General features: G+C 42.3%; 1 protein-coding gene and 1 non-coding gene across 2 annotated transcripts; one reads left to right on the top strand and one right to left on the bottom strand.

Moving 5' to 3' along the window:
- The first annotated feature begins 2,060 nt into the window (after window positions 1–2,060).
- Window positions 2,061–4,660, top strand: LOC9272625 (very-long-chain (3R)-3-hydroxyacyl-CoA dehydratase PASTICCINO 2A-like). The gene is made up of 9 exons (XM_015793607.3): window positions 2,061–2,300; window positions 2,438–2,549; window positions 2,710–2,728; window positions 2,773–2,861; window positions 3,208–3,261; window positions 3,495–3,565; window positions 3,665–3,746; window positions 3,837–3,933; window positions 4,302–4,660. The coding sequence occupies exons 1-9, from the start codon at window positions 2,137–2,139 to the stop codon at window positions 4,370–4,372; spliced, it is 759 nt and encodes a 252-aa protein (XP_015649093.1). The 5' UTR covers window positions 2,061–2,136; the 3' UTR covers window positions 4,373–4,660.
- Window positions 4,661–5,197: 537 nt separating this feature from the next.
- LOC9268342 (uncharacterized) lies at window positions 5,198–7,856 on the bottom strand. The gene is made up of 3 exons (XR_010734757.1): window positions 7,667–7,856; window positions 7,215–7,595; window positions 5,198–7,133 (listed from the first exon to the last, which is right to left on the bottom strand). It is a non-coding gene; the product is annotated as an uncharacterized protein (transcript).
- Window positions 7,857–15,983: the final 8,127 nt, after the last annotated feature.

Here is a 15,983-nt window from a genome sequence, read left to right on the forward strand (position 1 = left end):
CTTAGATCTGTTCTTGGAGCATTTTTGCCCCCTGTGCTCTCACAATAAAGATGTACGAAAGCAATGTTATTTAGACCATTTTTATGTTTCCAAGGATGCCACATAAGCAACAAGGCATTTAATTGATGATTGAATAACTCATACAATGCATGGTTTTATTTTTGTTATTTCATAGGTAGTACATGCAAGGGGCAAATCGTATCGGAAACAGTGTAGACATTGGTTCATCTAGATGAAACTCATTTCACCTCTTCATTATTATTTTTTTTGTCATATCATCAAAAATGCTGACATGATAGTCAATTCAATGAGACGTAGGCGTGTATTTGTGTTTTTGAGTTTGGTGTTGTAAGATCTTGGTGGAGGGTTTCACCCACCACTTTCTTTCTCTTTTAGTGGAATGATATGTAGATCTCTTGCGTATTCGAGAAAATAATATAATATTTTTTTATTTATCGCACATAAAGATTGTGAGCAATTAAACTTTTTGTTTTTTCTTATTAAAAAAAACATTTTTGTGTTTTCCTGCCGATGGTGTTGCTGGCATTGAAGTTTCTTCACTCCGTTGTAGGTAACATGTTCTTATTCTTATTCTTCCTAATATTTCCTCCGTCCCAAATTATAAGGCCTATATTTTTTTATATAGTCTTCAGTGATATACTTTGACCATTAATTTATTCCATATTTTGTTTCCAACAAATATGAAATTAGCATCATATGAAAGTACTTTAGAATATGAAACTAATGATATAGCATGCATAACACTTACAGATATATAGATATGATTGGTATGATTATTAGTCAAAAGTTATCAAGTTTATTCTTAAAAAAAGTTATCAAGTTTAACTTTTCAGAAAAAAGAGGACATCCTATAAATTGGAACGGAAGGAGTATGTTGGCTCCACTTTCCTTATGAATGTTAACAATTGTAGTTAGTTGCATGGGGTGAGGATTGTGCATAAACTTTATGGGAACTTTCTTCTTGGTAAATCTCTCAATCTCTTATAAAGAAACATGCGCATGGATTTGGTCTCTGTTGTTCTCACTTCTCAGTATGTTCGCTTTTGTGATCATATCATGCACAAATTATCCTGCTTTCCAGTTAGTTGAAGCCACTTTTTTAACACTTCACACATTACTTAGATGAACAGTGTTAGTAGTTCGATATTGGGAAGTTGTTAATGTGAACTGTTCTTCAGAAGTACATCTCTATATATGTTATCACTTACGGTGGTTGTTGATGTTAACTGGACCTCGATGCATACATGCTATTGAGCTGCTTCTTTATACTTTTTCCTTGAGCAGAAAGCTATACGTGTTTTTTCTGTGATTCTGTTCTTGAGAATATAGTAAAGGAACTTCTTTTTCAAAGACTGATTAAAAAAACATGACCTTTGAATCAAGCTTGTGACCTCTCAGATAACAAACTTTTTCTGCCACCTAGTTATGAGTATAATATGGCTTACATTTACGCAGGCGAAAAATGGAAACGAGAAAAGAAAAGGCACAATGAGAAACAACGGCTGATGTATCTATTATGTTCTGCCCTTCTTTCACTGCTGCAAAATCGATTTTCCCAAACGGTAAAAAATCAATTTTCGCATGTGGTTGGTCGACCAGCATGTGTGAAAAGATCCGTGAAAATCATCATTTTCTCATACAGGTAGCGCAACCACATGTAAAAACGGGATTTTCGCATGCGGTCACCTTAGCCAACCGCATGCGAAAATATTTTCGGCGAAAAAAAATAAAAATTCAAAAAAAAAAGCCGAAACCCTAGCTGGCCACCAGCCACGCCAGATGACCTCATTTTTGCATGTGAAAATCGATTTTTTCATGCGAGCCAGCCTCTTAAAAAACCGTATACGAAAATATCCTCTCGATTTTTCAGGTCCATTTATAATCTACGGAGGGTCTCGTACAAACATTTTTAATAGTGTTTGTTGTGACGAAATGTCTTAATCACATGGATGGCGGGGTAGCTGGCTGTTGCAGTAGCATTAACTGCCAACTGTGCGCTGCTAATCTGATTTGATCCAAATTATATGGTTATTAATCAAATCGTGCCCGGAGAAAGCTTCTATAAGATATGCTCAAACTTGTATATTTTGGTGCTTCTGATGCTGCGACAGTGTGATGCTCTCGCACATCGATTGGTGGAACAGAGTATCCCGGTCAAAGCCATTAGCCACCATCCCGACGTCTTCCTCCATCTCGCATATCTCTGCAATGGCAGGGAATGCGTCAGTGATGCGGAGGCTCTACCTCTCTTTCTACAACTGGATTGTCTTCATCGGATGGTCAGTTCTACTGCCTGCTGTTTGTTGACTTGTGTATGAATATCGATCTCACTTCTAGCATCTTTCTTTGCTGGCCAATTCTTGGATTGTACACAGGGTGTTGTTTTGATCGAGGATCTTTGATTTGGATCATGCAGGGTTCAGGTGTCGTGGTCCATGATATTGGCATTGTTGGAGAACGGATATGAGGCCGTCTATGCTGCCGTAGAGCAGCATCTGCTGTTCGCGCAGACTGCTGCCATCATGGAGGTTTGTTTTTTTTTTTCTCTTGTTGCCTTTGTTGTAGTAAAACTGTAAATTTGAATGCAGCTGTACAACTTTTTTTTGTTTCATTGCTCATGGAGATTGAGAGGCGCTAAACTTTTTATGTTTTGCTGTTTGCCTGGTGATGGTGATGCTGGTAGTGCAGATTCTTCACTCCATTGTAGGTGAGATATCCTCTTTCTTTATAAAGAAAATAATAAGTAATAAGGGTTGGTGAGGTCTCCAGTGTCTTCTACTATTCCACAAATCACTGGAAGGTTGTTCATGATCTGGGGCATCTTGTGGAGCTTCCCTGAGGTAATATCAGGACCTTACTCCAAGTTATAAGAAGGTTTATATCTTAAAAAACAAGTTTTGGATTAGAAAGCACTTCTTAGAATGATGAAACATAGATGTTAGGTAATGTTGCAGCTATTAGAACATATCCCATACTTTCATTTATGATCAAAATGACTCTAAGTAGGCATTGGACAAACCGAAGCTACAGAAATTGCTTAAGTAATGAAGCGGATGCAATTACATCATGGAGAAGGACAAAATAGTGTTCTTTTCCTAGATTCCTATTTCATGTATTTAACTTCTAATCAAGTAATTGTTTTATTTATAAACAATATCGGTGAATCACTGTCCACATGTTTTGCAGACACACACTCATATTTTTGTTACCTCCTTGCTCATAAGCTGGTGCATCACTGAGGTATATGTTACTTCCTAAAACTTCTCACCAAATTACTCACTTGGAAGATCATGGATTTCGGATGCAATTTTATTATAGTTCTGCTTCTTGAAATGACAGTAGTTGTTGAAGTTCCTGAAAGAAAATCCCAAGCTTTGAAAGTTCCTGTGTTGAGCTTAGTTGAACAAATATTATGAAATTTTCTTCACTTCAGAGCATGACTTTGTAGACAAAAAATTACTAATTCCTTGCAGGTTACCAGATATTGTTTCTATGGCATGAAGGAGTCATTTGGATTTACACCTTCCTGGCTCTTATGGCTTAGGTTGGCTCTAGTCGTAAACAAATCATAATATGTAGCATAAACTTCAGCGAATTCTCTTAAAAATATGCTGCTGTTACTTCCATACTAATTACTTTGCAGGTACAGCACCTTCATAGTATGCCTTCCTGTTGGTACGGTTAGTGAGGTTGGCCTAATCTACATTGTTCTTCCTTTCATGAAGGTAACTTAAATAACTTAGAAAGGAAGATCTCTGCCTCCATTTCATAACAAATCTTGTTTAAATGCTCTTCTTTTGCATGAGCAATATCAGGCATCTGGGAAATACTGCCTTAGGATGCCCAACAAATGGAATTTCTCCTTCAACTACTTCTATGCCTCTATCTTTTTCATGGTTTTGTATGCCCCAGGTAGTGTTTCCATGGGATTGTACTTCATTTAGTAATTGATGCTACAACCTAGTACTCCCTCGGTCCTTTAATATATGACGCCGTTGATTTTTGTTACAAGTTTTGATCATTCGTTTTATTCAAAAATTTTGTGTAAATCTTAAAAATATAAATAATGCTTAAATTTCATTTAGTGTTAAATCAAGAAAAATATTTACTTAAATTTTTTGAATAAGACAAATGACCAAATATAATGTAAAAAGTCAATGACGTCATATATTAAAGGACGGAGGGAGTATTTTTTTTAAGGTAGTTGTAGGAATTTCTGAAATGAAAACAATTAGGATTTGATAACACACTGCGTTGTTGTTTCATTTGGATGAGTGCAGTATATCCACGCTTGTTTCGCTACTTGATCGCCCAGCGGAAGAAGGCCTTGGCAAAAGCAAAAACCACATAACTATACTCAAGAGCTATCTACTCTGATTTCTGCTCGCGGCTACAGCTCAGGTTGCTACCGTTTCTTGAGCAAATAAGTAAAAGTGTATTAGAATGGAAATGCCGAAATACAGACTATCTTTTCCCTTGGTAAATAAAAATGTACACGAGTACCATTTTCATGATTTGCTAATGGTGTGTCCTACCAAAGATCGGCTTTTCCTTCTGTAAATAAAATTGTACTCCATATCTGTGCCCAAAAATGATGTGTAGATTTTCTGCTTTTTAAGGATGAAGAAGGTAACTATCACCATTTGATTCATACTAGATGGGCTGGCGCGGCTCACGCCGCGCTGCACTTGTGGTATCATTGAACACAATAGACATAAAACAGACTATTGGTAATGACAATAAAAACACAAGAACATTTAAATAAGTTCACATGCTAACAAAGTCTTTTGTCTGTTTCAAATTACTTGTTGTTTTAACTTTTTCTAAATAAAACACTTGTATATTCTATCATCAATTCCTAAAAATCAACTTAATTAAAAATCGTAAGATCTATGTTTTAGATTCACCATGAACAATACTTTTACAATATATAATTCACATCTTACTTAAATTAAACAAGGTTTTTAAAAAATTAATGATCAAAGCGTTTGACTTAGTTAACAGAGGGAGTAGCTAAGTTACCGCAGTTATAGGCTTTATCAAGCCTGTAGAAATCAAGAAACCGCTCAGCAAAATAACCAGGTTTGAGAAAAAAAATGCTGAATTCAATTTTTAGGCAAAATCTGTAAGAATTCGCCCCATGTTTTTGTCAATAATAGAGTGAAACCATGATTACTGGAAGAGCAAAATCACTTACGAAGTTATGATTCCCTGCAGACACCACATATTACAAATGTAGATGATGCTTGTCCGTCTGTATTCCCATTGCCCAAACCCCTCAAGTTAAATCAGAGACAACGGAAAAGATAAGAAGATACAAAACGACACTTCTTACATGACACATAAAACAAAAAAAAAAGAAAAGAGGAATAAACACCACACACATCTACAAACCATCTCTGAATCTTGTTCAGTTTTCTGCTCCTAATAACAGCTACAGTGAAGAGTGACATGATCCATGCCCCCTCTTCTGCCAAAATCACAACAGCCTTGCAGGCAATGCCGGTGACGGGCGGCGTTGGTCAGGCGAAGCGGTTGCGACGGCAGGCGACGGTGGCGAGGAGGCTAGCGATGCCCTTTGGTTCACATGTCAATGCTCTCTATGGATGCTGCACTCGAACTCGATCACCCGGTGCTCTTCATTTGCTACATCATTTTCTTCAACAAAATCAGGACATATCACAGATATCTCTTTATTTTTTCTAGGGTAATATCACAGATATATCAGGGGTACACCGTATACACTCGTGGGTATCTAAAAATTTATAGACATGCAGTAAAAAAAAATACCACGTACATATCGTCAGAAAGGCCATATACGAGCAAAATTCGTTCAGATGGGCTGAAGGGAAGAGTTTGGCGTTTCAGTAAAAAAAAACAATTGATTGATTCTCATATAACCATCCTGCAAATAATACTTGAAAAGATTGCTACTCTTATATGGCAAAAACAAAATCAACACAAGAAAACATTTGAGTTGCCCTGTCGAACCAGAAATTTTCAAAAACCTGCTACTCCATCAAATGTTTCTGACAAAACTTACTAATATGGTATAAATGACGGAGGGAATGAGAAGCAACAAGCACACCAACATTTTTTCAGAACAACATAGTGGAAATCTAGAGCCCCAAAATTCCTAGGATGGATTCATTATGAATAGAGCAGCACATTTTTAGTTGCTTTGTTGAACAGAGCAGGATATCAAAGCTCCTGAACGGAAAACTCACTAAAAAGATTATCATGGACAGATTTGTGCTACTTTACTGCATAAGAAGACTCAAGTGGTCAAGAACAAGAATATGACTGAACACAAATTTATAGAACTTGCAGGTTGCAGCAAATAGCAAAAAGGCGGTTCAAACCTCCCTAAATAATTCAGAGCTTCGAGTCCGAATAACAGAAGCTCGATGGGGCTCATCACCCACGCATAGATCAGAGCTTGGACCACGGGATGCAGATCGCTTTTGAGCTGCTGTGTGCTAGATTCAGTTCGGGTCAGGGGCGCCGAGATCCATTGCTCCATCCATCCGCCATCCCATGAAAAAAAATGCAAAAGGAGTAAATCGGTCACTCCCGATGTGTACCTGCTCCTGGCCGCACAAACTTTGCAGCTCGAGATCTAGGGGCAAGCAGACAGGATTCGAAACAACAAATTCCACAAAACAAAATGAAAACCTTCGAATGGGAAACAAAAATGGAAATGAAACAAAATCATGAGCCAATCGAACAGAGTGAAAACCTTCGAATGTGGCATGTTGACCAAGCGCTTCGGCTGACTCGAAATGATTTTGTTGAATCGAATAGCAAATGATCAATGGTGTTTGGGTAGGTTACCTTTGCGGGTGCGCTTGAGGAGTCGGTGCCACGGGCGAGGAGTTCTTGGCTGCAGATGGTGAGGAAGTTGTTGTCGTCGTCGTCGTCGCCGAAGCTGTTGCTCGTGTTGCTGCCGTTGCCACGGTGGCGGTGGTGATGCTGCTGCTTCTGGGCGTTGTGTTTGTAGTGTTGGTGATGGTTGATGGCAGCGATGGCGTTCTTCTCGACGGGGATCACAGCGGCCACGTTCCACACGTCCCTGAACGCCCTCGCCTTGACCGTCGCCACGCCTCTCAATGCTGCGTTCAGATATCAAGAACAAGATCAATCACGGTGCCTCGATGGAGATGATGTGAATGGGTGGAACAGCGAGGGCGAACCGTTGCCCCATTGGCAGCGGCGGCGGTGATGGTGACGATGTCGCCGGGAGGCGGACGCTGACAGTGAAGGCGACGGCGGCGGTGAGGTGGTCGCGCTCGGCACCGAGGGACTCGGCGGCCTCGACGCACTGGGCGGGGAACAGCTTCGCCGCGGACGGAATGGTCATGTTGGTGCGCGCAGTGCGGTCGTCCCTGCCACTGCTGGAGGACGCGGTGGTGGTGGCCACCGCTGCCACCGACACGGCGGCGTGGACCTGCGCGTTGTGCGCACGCGTCTCCTCCCGTCTTCTTCTCATTCCCTCCTTCAGCCACCTCCCCACCGTCTTCCCACCGCTGCCGCCGCCGCATCGATACGGCTGCAGCTTCGGCGTGCTCACCGCTCTGCAAAACAACACATTTTTTTTCAAAAAAAAAATTTGTTAAATTAGCAAATAACTAAGGAAGAGGGGTACCAGCTCCGGCGCCGCCGGCAGCCACCGCCGCGAGGTGAGGAAGAAGAAGACGGAGAGGGACATCGACGTCGAATCCGACGCGCCACGCGTCCCGACGACACCGTAAGGGGAAGGGGAGGGGGACAACGGCACCGGCCTCGACGCCGTCGCAAGGGGAAGAAGAAGAATGTTAGTTGCGATCCAAATTCATTTGTACTTAATAAAGGCCAGCTTCTGCCGTAGCGGAGTGGATCATCATCCCTTTTAGGGTTCCACCACATATATATATATACCTGTTGTAAGCCGCCGTGCGGCGATATAACCTCACCTCACATATAGTGAAGATAATTTTGCTGGCTGGCGCCTGTGGTTTTTTCTCTCCTGTTCTGAGAGGGTTTTCCACATTAAATCTCGTGTCTTCTGTGATTGATCTATTGTTCTTCATCGTTTGTTCGCCTATCGTTCCCTAACAAGTGGTATCAAAGCTTGTTCTCATATTAGGGTTTCGCGATGGCGTCGATGAAGTATGATCTATCGCTGCTAGACTACAAGATGAGATTCTCGCTGTGGCAAGTCAAGATGCGGGCTGTTCTGGCGCAAACTTCGGATCTAGATGAGGCGCTGGAGAGCTTCGGGAAGAAGAAAACGACTGAGTGGACCGCTGAGGAGAAGCGGAAATATCGTAAGGCTCCGTCGCTGATCCAACTTCATCTATCTAATGATATTTTGCAAAAAGTGTTGCAGGAAAAGACTGCTGCAGAACTTTGGCTCAAACTGGAATCGATCTGCATGTCTAAAAATCTAACCAGTAAGATGCATATCAAGATGAAGTTGTTCTCGCACAAGTTGCAGGAGATCGTTGCCGACCTAGTGTCGATGGAGGTACAGTTTGATGATGAAGATTTAGGTCTTTTACTGTTATGCTCACTGCCTATTCCATATGCAAATTTTCGTGACACCATACTTTTAAGTCGTGATGAACTAACCCTAGCGGAAGTTTATGAAGCGCTCCAAAACAGGGAGAAGATGAAAGGTATGGTTCAGTCTGATGCGTCGTCCTCTGAGGGCGAAGCATTGCAGGTCAGAGGCAGATCTGAGCAGAGAACCTACAACGTGTCACGTCCTAATAAATTCATCCCGAAATAAAAATCATTTTCTAAAAGGAATAATAGAATTAATTAAAATTCTAAAAGAAATTGGCAAACACTAAAATACGTACAAGAAAAATTCAAATGTAGCCCGGAGAATTTTTGTTAAATTCTCCTTGGTCTAAAAAGAGCCCTCAAATTTTACTTAAATTTTCAGAGCACCGGAAATATTTATTAAGCAACAACAACTATGATCAAAGTTTACTTAAAAAGAAAAACCTAAAATTAATCCCCCTCCTCCCTTTGGGCCAAGTTTGGCCCAAAGTCCTCTCTCTCTTTCTCTCCCTCTCCGTCTCTCCCTCCTTCTCTTCGGCCTCCCCTTCCCCTCCCGGCCTACTCCCTCCTCTTCTCCTCCTGGGCCGCCTCGGCTTCGCCCGGCCCAAGCCGAGCCGCGCCTCCCACCCGTGCCGCGCACGTGCGCGCGCGTGCGCGCCGTTGCCGCACGTTGACCGCGCGCCTCCCGCGTGGGTCCCGCCTGTCAGGCCGTCCCCGACCTCCAGCTGCCGGCCTCCTTCCTCTCTCTCCCGTGAACCTTAGCGTTGTTCCTCCTCCAAATCCACCCCATTCAAGCCGGCTCTTTCCAAATTAAATAGGGGGAATTAATCTCCATTGATTCCTCTTTGATTTCCCCCGTTTTCCCCCTTGAATCGTGCCCCCAATCGCCGGGAACGGACGCGCCAACCCCGGCCGCCATTCCCGCCTCTGTTCCGGCCTCTCTCGTTGCCGGCTCCCTCCCCGCGCCTATAAAATGGAACCCCCTCCTTCCGTTCTCCAGTTTTAGCCCCCTCCCGCGCTCTCCCGTGGCCGCCCCACCTCTCCCCGTCTTCTCCTTCTCTCTCTCTCCGGCGTATGGCCATCGGGGAACAGACCAGCTGCACGTTCATGGAGGTTGCTGTGCCCAACTCCTCAAACAGAGACTGCAGCCGGCAGTATCACTTTCAGTCTTGCTGATGCTCGCAAGAAGTTTGCAGATTGATGATGTTGGATTTTAGTACTAGATGTACGGTAGGTAACTGGACGCTGTGATTTAATTTAGCTCCATGAATAAATCGGACAAATAAGATGGGAGCAGGGGTTTTGGTAGTTTGTGCATGTGAGAATCGTACAAATTAATTAAAATAGTTCCAAGAAAGCTCCCATGAAGTGTACTGTAACTTTATATTGCATTTTATTACAAGTTAGGTGGGCCATGCATTTGTAAGTTCAGGGGAGTGAAAAGAATTTAGAAGACCAATAATTAGTAATACCTGAAAGAAAATAATCCCTAAGAGTTGGGACGTGTAAAACAAATATCATCGTCTTGATGAAGTTATGGAGTTATAGTTGTGGGACTCGTTTTTTTTACATAATGGATTAAACCGGCCTCTACATCCAAACGGATGTACACAGCCAAAGTTGTGGGACTCATTTTAGTCGAGATAAATTCAAATGACACCTAAAATTAAAGATGGCCTTGTGAATTCTTACTCTGGAATACTCGGTGCAGAGACTGAGAATTATTTATATCAATATCTTTAACATCACTTATTACCACCGACAATATCCCATATATTGATGCTTCCTATGTCTCCTTCCTCTCTTCCATTTCTGTGTTTCCAGATAGCCTCTGTTTTTTTTTTTTGGTCAATACATGGTCTATCTCGTCTCTTACTGAATGTCTATCTGATAAATGAAACAGTACCTACTGCTTAACAGGAGTACCCTTCATTTGGGAATAGGTGGCATGAGGAAATAAGCACATTGCTTTTTTGAGGATATCATGTTAGGAAGCCAATGAAAAAGGACAGGGACACTGCCTGCTTTTCCTGGGAGCCGGCCAGGGATATTAATCGTCGGAGATATCAAGAACACAAAGTTGAACACAAAGTTGAACAGGCGTCGAATCTCGCAAGAGGCAAAGAAGCAACGACTAGCCAACCTGGGCACGACCACACTGTACCATATCTGTGACTTTGGATCCTTTATATCAGACAAATTTGTAACTAAAGATGCATGGCCTGCATGCATGATCCACATGTCCAATTTACTAAAAACTAAGTAGTTAATTTTGAAAAATTTCATATATGTTTTATCGAAGTTGCAGAAAATTTACAATTGGCACTTTTACCACAGTGTTGGTAAATGCATTTTCCCACGAAAACACAACCATGTGTGTGAAAACATATGTAGACATCAAAATAAAAATGATAGATAGTCAAGCATCTCAACAACTCCATCACCACAGTCTGCTTAACCAGAGTGAATTTTTATGGCCCCTTAGTGAGCAATTTCATGACTTTCTGTGTGTAATCGAGGACGATTGAGAAGTAAGTAAATTTGACCTTAAGAAAGATTTCGGACATGCGACAAACACTAAAAGCTATTAAGGCCATTCCCAACCCAATAACTGGATGGTGTCTATAGCATTAAATAAGCTGCCACCGAGAATAAAAAATGATGTGGCAAGTGAATAAATGAGTAAAGAGAAGAAACCATGTCTTGCATGAAACATGGTTTCTACGTAACATCCAAGACATCATGTGAGATAAATAGCATTAAATTGAAGTATGGAATAGTGGTGTTTGCATTGGAAAAGTAGTGTCTAGTACTAGTTTCTTGATGATGTGGAGTTTATCGAAACTATGTATAGTATCATGGGTAAGTAATGGCCTAAGAAGATCATACAAAAAGGTGTGAAAAACAACTGACTACTCCTAGTTATGTTTTCTCCTTGACCTACGTGCATACCTACGTGCATACTTATTATGTACATCCTTTTCACCTCTCCACTTTTTTTTCTTTCAAAAAAATTAACTGTATGGCCACCTACGCAATTTTGACACTTCCACCATCCATTCCTCCTCCAGTTTACATTATTCTTCACTAGATAAGGGTTACTTCCCCTATTTGTCTGCAAAGTGTGCGGCGACGCGGGAGGCGCGGCTAGATCGGCGGCGCGGTGTGGTCGAGGGCGTGGCACGGTGCGGCCAAAAAATCGCGAAGGCAGCGGAAGACACTACTACAGAAGATGTAAAGGGTGCCAGGTGGGAAAGCCCCTTCGGTGCCGGTTTTTCCAACCAGCACCCGTATGGCAGCACTGATTAGCTAGGGTGAAAGGTGTCGGTTCCAAAAACAGCACCTTTGAGGCGCCCATGAGCCAAAAATAAATCGGCTAGATGCATCGAGCCGATGCATTGAGCCGTCAAGCCAATCCCATCTAATACCTAAATCTCAAAATTTCCTCAAATCCTCAAAAATCACATTCATCAAGAACACTCGTCAACATCATCACATTCATTAAAAACACTCATCAAGAACACATCAACATCATATTCAAACACATTCATCCAGAACACTCATCGAGAATCAAGAACACTCATCATATTGCCTTCACCACCACCGCCACTACCGCCACTAACGTCTCCACCGCTGCCACCGTCATCGGATGGAGAGGAGGGCGCCGCTGCCGCAGCACCGCTGTCGCTGTCGCCGGGCCGCCGCTGCCGTATCCCCTTCTGCCGCCGGGCCGCCACCGCCATCTCCCTCCCGCTAGATCTGGTGGAGGGGAGGGACCCGCCGCCGGGCCGTCGGACCGCCGTCGCCTCCCCTCACGCCGCCGACCTGTCGCCGCCGCACCCCCTTTTGCCGTCGCGCCGCCGACGCCACCTCCCCTCCCACCAGATCTGGCGGAGGGGAGGGCGCCGCCGCTGGGCCACAGTATCCCCTCCCACCACCGACCGGCCGCCGACCCACCGCCGCCGCAGCATCCCCTCCCACCGTGCACGCCGATTCAGCTGAGGGAGAGAGAGAGAGAGAGCCGATTCGATCGGTGGAGAAAGAGAGAGTTGAGAGAGAGAGAGAGAGGGAGGGAATGCATAAGGAAAGGAGAGGAGAGGAGATGAATGGATAAGATTGATGTGCAGGCCGGGGGTCGGGTCGGCTCAGCTCTGCTCGATTTATTTGGTTGTCGGTTCTTTCTTTAAAAAACCGGCACGTATAATATATTATATGTGTCGGTTTTTAATCAACCGACACCTATAATATATTAAAGGTGCTGGTTTTTATTAAAAAAACTGGCACCTATAGAATATATATTCTATATAGGTGTCGGTTTGGTTTTATACGATTTCAACCCGCGGAGGTGGGAAAAATCTTATAGGTGCCGGTTTTAGTACTTTCGGCACCTATAGTGGCGACACCTAATTAATGTTTTGTAGTAGTGAGAGGACGTGAGATCACGACGCATGCGCGGAAGAAGCGGCGAATTTGGGTAGGAGAAGGAAACCAGTATTTGATACCATGTAGAGAATTATGAGACACCACATAACCCAACATGAGGGGATTGTATTTATATAGCCAATGCATTAGAGATTACAACAAACTCTTAAATAAGAGATCTATACAGATAGAATAGATATCTAGGCTATACAAATCTAATATAACTCTAGTATTGTTCAAGTCATTTCGGAATGTGTGGCATCCGGAAAGAAGCATATTGGACCATCCAGTTGTGATGTATGTTAGTGAAGCTAAGGTCTGAACCACGGTCCAAAGACTGGGAAGAGTCCCAGAGACACGGCCTCACCACCTGTTGATCATGGACCAGCGAAGTATACGTGGACTACTTGTTCCTAGGTCGTAGCATTTGTTGTAATATGAAGTGAATTACTCCGTATTTTCTTATTAGTTAAGTTGATAGGTTGAGCTAGTCGATGCATATAACTTTGTATGGAACTAGAGTTAGACGCCTCGAGTTCAAATCCTTGCTAGTGGGCAATTAAATAAAAAAACTACAGAGCACTTCTATTCTACGCTAGATACTTGAGGCGACCTCGCATGCGGAGGACTGTTTGAGGGGGGCTTGCGTAAGGAGGGATCTCCTACCAATATGTGAGGATTAATCTGTAGCCAGGGATTTTTATATAATTTTTGTAACAATTAAATTGCTTCGTGTGAAATTCATACAAAATTTCTACATTTCTGTTTTCAAAGGAGTACTAAATCTATGCCCTGTTGCATGCATGACCCACTTGTCATTTCAACCAAGTCCATAAAAATGATTTATTCGCCAATGCGCATTGGAAATGATTCTTATTTACATCAAGCTATATTTTTATCTAGTCGTGATAGTTATGTAAAAGGCCTGTTTGCGGCACACAATCTGAAGTGTGTTCAACAAATTCTTGGATCCATTGGAAGTACGAAAGTAAAGTACACAGATATATCTTTGTACCCCACATCTCCCTTCAATTCCAATCTACTAGGATATGCCTCTTTTTTAATCCACATGCTCTTCTCGTCCATGGCTTGAAACCAACCATCGTGGTTTCCAATAGGGTTTCTGCCTCCTCTTTCTGCTTGCCTACCAGATGAACACTATTTCCTCCGTTTCATATTATAAGACTTTTAGCATTACCCACATTCATATATATGTTAATGAATCTAGACATATATATGTACCTAGATTCATGAACATCTATATGAATGTGGGTAATGATAGAAAGTCTTATAACCTGAAACGGAGGTAGTACATACTTTTTCTTTGAGAGATATTTATATTTGTATGTCAAAATATGCACGAAGTGCACAACACACATAATAGAATATTTTATTTGAGAATGAGCGACATCAGATAAAGAACATACATGATATTCTTGATATCAAGTACACTGTTATCAGGGCCGGCCCTGGGTCTAGGCCGGTTGTGCGACCGCCTAGGGCCCAGGCCGGTGAGGGGCCCATCACCACTCCCCCGGGAGCCCAGCCCAGCCATCAGCCCACGCGCAAGACAGGAGGGAGGGATACAGAAGGCCACAATGCCGGTTCGTTAATCGCTACTACCTCCGTCGTCCCGGAATATAAGCATTTTTTAGAGTTGGACATGGTTATTAAGAACGTTGGTATAAGTAAATGATGAAGGATTGTGATTGGCTGAGTAGTGGAGGTAGGTGGGAAGAGAATGTTGGTGGAGAAGTTGTTTTATTTTGAGACAAATCTTGAGAGCTAAGAGTTGTTGTATTTTAGGACAGAGGGAGTAGTTCGCTTCGTTTTCTCCTTTTCTCCTCGCGAATCGCGATTCCGTTTCCGCGAGTAACTCTCCAACTCCGCGACCGCGACGCGTCTCATCTCCGGCTCTCCGCGCTGACGGCGCCAGATTGCCGGGCGCCTGGCCGAGTGGCCGACTGGCCGCCGGCACGCCGCCATGCCAGGGCCGCTTCTATCCTCTAATCGCCAACACCTGAGCGCCCGAGCCTCTGAGCCTCACGCCTCTTCCCGACTCCCCATCTCCAGTCTAGTAGTCTCCTGTTGTGGTGTTGCCGGCCATAAGCCCTCGGCAAACTGAGGTTAGTTAGGTACTCCCTCCGTTTCAACTTTCTAGCATTACCTACATATAGATGTTAATGTATCTAAACACATACATATGTCTAGATTTATTAACATCTAAATGAATGTGAGCAATACTAAAAAGTCTTACATTATGAAACGGAGGAAGTAATTAGGTTAATTAGACAAACAATAAACCGAGGTTTGTTGCTTGCATCATTGTACGATATTTCCACTCGAAAAATTAGATTAATTAGGCTATAATTTTCATGATTATTGCTGTATAATTTACTTTACAATATATTTACTATTTCAGGTGTTACAATGTTATCCAAAAACATTTGTTGGGTGCTTAGAAAAGAAAAAAAAACATGAAGATCAATTAATAGGTTCACAAAAGAAATGATTTCGCTTCAAGAAATGTGCGAAGAAGCCCTTTTTTATAAGGGAGATAGGATATTTGTGGTCTCCTATTAAGTATTCATATTACTTTGTTTCTATGGTGTTTTTTTCTTGCCAATTATACTATCAATATTATTTATCAATAATAAATTACAATATTGCAACTTGTAAACTATTATTATTTACCATGTTAGAAATGTTTATTTGTGTCACTATATAGTGACGTATATGTGCTTTATATAGTATATATATTAAAAATAAAAATATTTAGCCTCAACTTCTTAAAGACCTATTGTGTCAAGTTCATCTAGGACCTCTCAAATGTCAGGACCGACCATGACTATAAGTCATCTGAACCTAGGGCCGATCCTGGGGCAGGGCGAGCAGTGCAACCGCCCTTTGTTCCCGTTACCTCAAGCAAACACCAGCCTTGCACAATATGTCTGCCTAGCTTGCACGGCCATTACACGTAAAGTAGTAAATCA

This window comes from Oryza sativa, chromosome 8 (genome assembly GCF_034140825.1).
Source record: "Oryza sativa Japonica Group chromosome 8, ASM3414082v1".
NCBI lineage: Eukaryota > Viridiplantae > Streptophyta > Magnoliopsida > Poales > Poaceae > Oryza > Oryza sativa.